The sequence below is a fragment of the Eschrichtius robustus genome, chromosome 19, assembly GCF_028021215.1.
Source record: "Eschrichtius robustus isolate mEscRob2 chromosome 19, mEscRob2.pri, whole genome shotgun sequence".
Lineage (NCBI taxonomy): Eukaryota > Metazoa > Chordata > Mammalia > Artiodactyla > Eschrichtiidae > Eschrichtius > Eschrichtius robustus.
In genome coordinates, this window is record NC_090842.1 from 29,741,983 (window position 1) to 29,746,232 (window position 4,250).

General features: G+C 52.3%; 1 protein-coding gene across 1 annotated transcript; it reads left to right on the forward strand.

Moving 5' to 3' along the window:
- Nucleotides 1–1,074: 1,074 nt before the first annotated feature.
- MT4 (metallothionein 4) lies at nucleotides 1,075–3,461 on the forward strand. The gene is made up of 3 exons (XM_068528210.1): nucleotides 1,075–1,105; nucleotides 2,777–2,842; nucleotides 3,370–3,461. The coding sequence occupies exons 1-3, from the start codon at nucleotides 1,075–1,077 to the stop codon at nucleotides 3,459–3,461; spliced, it is 189 nt and encodes a 62-aa protein (XP_068384311.1).
- The last annotated feature ends 789 nt before the right edge of the window (nucleotides 3,462–4,250 follow it).

The following is a 4,250-nucleotide window of genomic DNA, read 5'->3' on the forward strand; positions in this document are numbered from 1 at the left end:
CACTTTTTGGCCTTTCAGAGTGAGGAGGAGGGGGCGAGAACACAAGAGGCTGGTTCCAGGTCCCTTCTAATGTTTAGCGGGGCAGAGCAAGAATACAAGTGGGAGGTCCACATACTACCTGGCTAAAATATTTTAAAGTTATAAATCAGATAAACAAATAAAATACTTTCTATCCTCCTACCTTAACACTGCAACCTAGAATGCAGAGCTGCCTGGAGATCTACCCCATGGCCCCAACCCCAAATCTGTGGCCCTCCTCCCTTCTCTCCCCACTCCTAGCTCCTTCCTTCACACACCCCTGTGGGCACCAGCCCACACATCCAAACTCTGTCTGTACCCCCAGCAAACAGCCACCCGCGGCCACCCCTCAGGCCTAGAGGGACACACACTGGCTGCACATCTGTTCTTGGGAGCCTGGGGAAGAGGACTGAGCAAATCCTTAGAAACAAGCAGGCTTGGGAAGACAGAAGATTCCGGCATCCAGGGCGCTCCACATGTGGTCTAGAAAGAGAGGTTACAGGCTCTGAGTGGGCACCTGCCCCTGACTTTTGGGGGCATGGCCAGGAGGGGGCCTCAGCGGGGCCTTCTAAAGCCAGAGCCCAGAATAGGGGCCCCCGCCTGCCCATGGTAAGGGCTTTTATAGTCAACCAGGGGAGACAGATGAGACCCTGGGCCAGGACAGGAGCAGCCCCTGTGAAGGAGGGAACAGAAATGGCAGATAATAGTATGTGTAGGACTTGGAGAGGGGACACAGGTAGCTCCCAATCTGCACGATGTGACTGCAATTTGAGCCTGAGCCTGGCTCCCTGACACCTCAGCAGGTGGCGGGTACAGCCACCTGCACCCTTTGTGAAAAGCCACCTAAATGACTGTACTGCTCGCCCTCTCCTCTGCCCTCCTCTGCCGACACCCAGCCCATGACTGGGCTGTGTGCAGGGCGTCTGGCCCCAGGGAGAGGTGGGGTGAGCCCAAGTCTACACCCACACAGCCATAAATAAGAAGCCTCTGGCGACTGCTCACTCAGCCTCATTTCCCCAGCTGTGACAGCGCCGGAGCCTCTCAGACACCTGGACCATGGACCCTGGGGAATGCACCTGCATGTCTGGTGAGTAAGGATGCCCATCCTGGGATTCTGCGACCTCTCGCCAGCTTCCCACAGGGAGCCTGCAGGACTGTGATTAATGCTTCTCTTCTTCCAATTAGAAGCACCAATGGGGTTTGTGTCAGACTGGCCACCTCTGCGGCAGCTCCTGCTCTCTGTTGGATACCAGCTTGATTTGCTAGAATTAATAACCTGACTTAGGAATGACTGTGGTGGGACCTAGCGGCGAGCCTCTGGGAGCAGCCTCCGGGACGGGGGAAGAGCTCTGGCCCAGACAAACCTGCTTCTGGTCCATTGCTCCCATCCACTCCTGACACTTATTATTTCCAAGCCTCAGTTTCTTCATCTGAAAAATAGGGTTACTTATCCCCAGCTGCCCACCTCCTAGGGTTGCTGTGAAAGGGTTAAAATCATAAAGCATTTGCAGATGTCAGGGGAGTTATTAGAAGCATATGCGGACCTCCAAGTCTGAAACTGCTTAATTCCATGGAAGCATGTTGGCCAGGAGAAGTGAGGTCAGGGTTCAGAGCCATCTTGGGTTTTATGACCTTTGGAAATGGCATCAAGAAGTCTCACAAGCCTCCCTGGTTCCTAACAGGACATGTCTGTCCCCAAAATTTGCCAAAAAGACAGAAGCTTCCAACATCTTGAAACTCAAAACAAGAAGCGGGATGATTTTTTTTTTTAAATATAGATGGTTTTATGATATGGAAACAAGTGGTAGCTGTGACTCTCACTTTGGGCTTGTTTATATCATTTGACCTTCCTCTTACACGTTCAGGATTTCCATCTTGCCTGATACCTTGAAAAGGTGAGGAGGTGAGGATTTCCATCCTGCCTGATACCTTAAAGTTTTCGACAGTCCCCAGGGGACCTTGGGCTTGGCCTAACTTAGTGGTTCTCAAACCTGATTGTACATCAGAATCATCTAGGTTGCTTTTTTTTTTTTTTTTTTTCTATTTTTTGTCCGCACTGCGCAGCACATAGGATCTTAGTTCCTTGACCAGGGATCAAATCCATGTCCCCTGCAGTGGAAGCGAGGAGTCTTAACCACTGGACCGCCAGGGAAGTCCCTGGGTTGCTTTTTAAGAAATACTGATTCGGGCTTCCCTGGTGCCGCAGTGGTTGAGAATCTGCCTGCCAATGCAGGGGACACGGGTTCGAGCCCTGGTCCGGGAAGATCCCACATGCCGCGGAGCAACTGGGCCCGTGAGCCACAACTACTGAGCCTGCGTGTCTGGAGCCTGTGCTCCACAACAAGAGAGGCCACGACAGTGAGAGGCCCGCGCACCGCGATGAAGAGTGGCCCCCGCTCGCCGCAACTAGAGAAAGCCCTCGCACAGAAACGAAGACCCAACACAGCCAAAAATAATTAATTAATTAATTAATTAATTGAAAAAAAAAAATATCTCAAAGGCTGGCCCTAGGAATCTGCATTTTAATAAGCACCCCCAGGGACTCTGCTGTGGCCCCTCCAGTTTCTGCCCAGGGATTGTGACTGGGAACCACTGGACGGTCTTCACCACTGGGGTGATTCTCAGCAGCATCTTCAACCTCTTGTCCATCCACTGACCAAGGGCAGCCCAGACCCCCGGCCACCAAGACGGCCTGCAGCACGCCTGTGTGCCCGCTCCACCTCGATGCTCATGTTTGTGGCTCTGTCCTTTCTCCTAGGAGGAATCTGCATCTGCGGAGACAACTGCAAATGCACAACCTGCAGCTGTAAAACATGTCAAAAAAGTGAGTCTGGTGACCGGGGCCATGCACTGCTGGCGGGGAGCTGGGAGTCCGTTTCTGCCATCCTCAACCCTCCAGCCACGGTGGGATTGAGGGTGTCCTGGATGCCTTTACCCATTTGGGAGGGATCTGAAATGAAAGCTGAGTCCCCCGGGCTGCAGCTGACCTGGGGGTGAGGACATCCTCAGTGTTTCAGGGGTTTGGATAAGAAGAGGGCTGAGGGGAGGTTCCAGCCTGCCCAGTAGTGAAGGGAATGGCCTGGCGTCATGAGCCCTTGGATCTGCCACTGTCCAATGGCAGTGCGCCAACCCCTTCCCCTCCCTGGCCTCTGATGGACTCTGGGTGACCCCTGAGGTCCCTTCCAGCTCTAACATCCCACCACTTCCTGTCCCAGGTTTTTTGCTCATGTGGATCGGAACCTGTGTGTAGCATGCTTTTATTTTTCTACTTCCTTCTAAGTGGTGAAGGGGGAAGTGGTCAGATAAGAGTGTTGACCCAAAGCTGATCTGTCCATTTCCTGCCCCTTCCAGGCTGCTGTCCTTGCTGCCCACCGGGCTGCACCAAGTGTGCCCAGGGCTGCATCTGCAAAGGGACCTCGGACAAGTGCAGCTGCTGCCCCTGAAATGCATCCACCGTGCTGGAGACAAGGCCTGGGAAGCATCTGTACAGTGCATTAGTCGAAGAGTTGGAATGACTGTACAATAGGTTGTGCTTTTTATATATTTGCCCAAGTCAGGTGGTGGTGACATTCATATAAAGTGCTTGGAGCAATAAAGTTTTTCACTCGTGGTTGTCTGGTGGCTCAGAGCAATGTTTTACCCTAGCCCAGCAGGACCAAGAAGGGCTGGTTCCATGAAGATACAGTAGGCACCAGCCTGTACCCATTCTGCAGATGGCTGCTAACCCCGAGATCCTACCGCTCTGCCTGAGGGTTTTCTCGTGCAGCACGAGCTTGCCTGACGCATGCACAGGGCAGGCCACCCCTGGGAACAGCCCTTAACGGATGACAAACAGGAGTTAGTGAATTCATAACATCAGCATCTTTACCCTTACAAGGGGACAAATCTGAGTCATGTTCTACACGGTCCTCCAGAAGTCCTCAGCAGCAATGAACTCCGACAGCCCACGGAGGTAACCTGCTCATTAACATACTCCTTATTGGCTTCCTTCTTTCTCTGCCTCACTTCTCCATCCTCTTTCCAGGGCTTCCTGGGATCCCCACGCAAAGAAACTACTTGTACAGGGTCCACTTTCGGGGTAACCTAATGTTTTTGTTTTTTTTTTTTAAGTAAGGTTTAATTTAGTTATTTATTTTTAATTTATTTTTTTGCTGCATTGGGTCTTCGTTGCTGCGCGCGGGCTTTCTCTAGTTGCGGCAAGCGGGGGCTACTCTACGTTGTGGTGCACAGCC

Coding starts and splice junctions, on each gene's coding strand:
- MT4 (XM_068528210.1), top strand. CDS start 1,075: ATGGACCCTGGGGAATGCACCTGCATGTCTG. Junction 1,106..2,776: donor GGAATGCACCTGCATGTCTG/GTGAGTAAGGAT, acceptor CCTTTCTCCTAG/GAGGAATCTGCATCTGCGGA. Junction 2,843..3,369: donor CTGTAAAACATGTCAAAAAA/GTGAGTCTGGTG, acceptor TGCCCCTTCCAG/GCTGCTGTCCTTGCTGCCCA.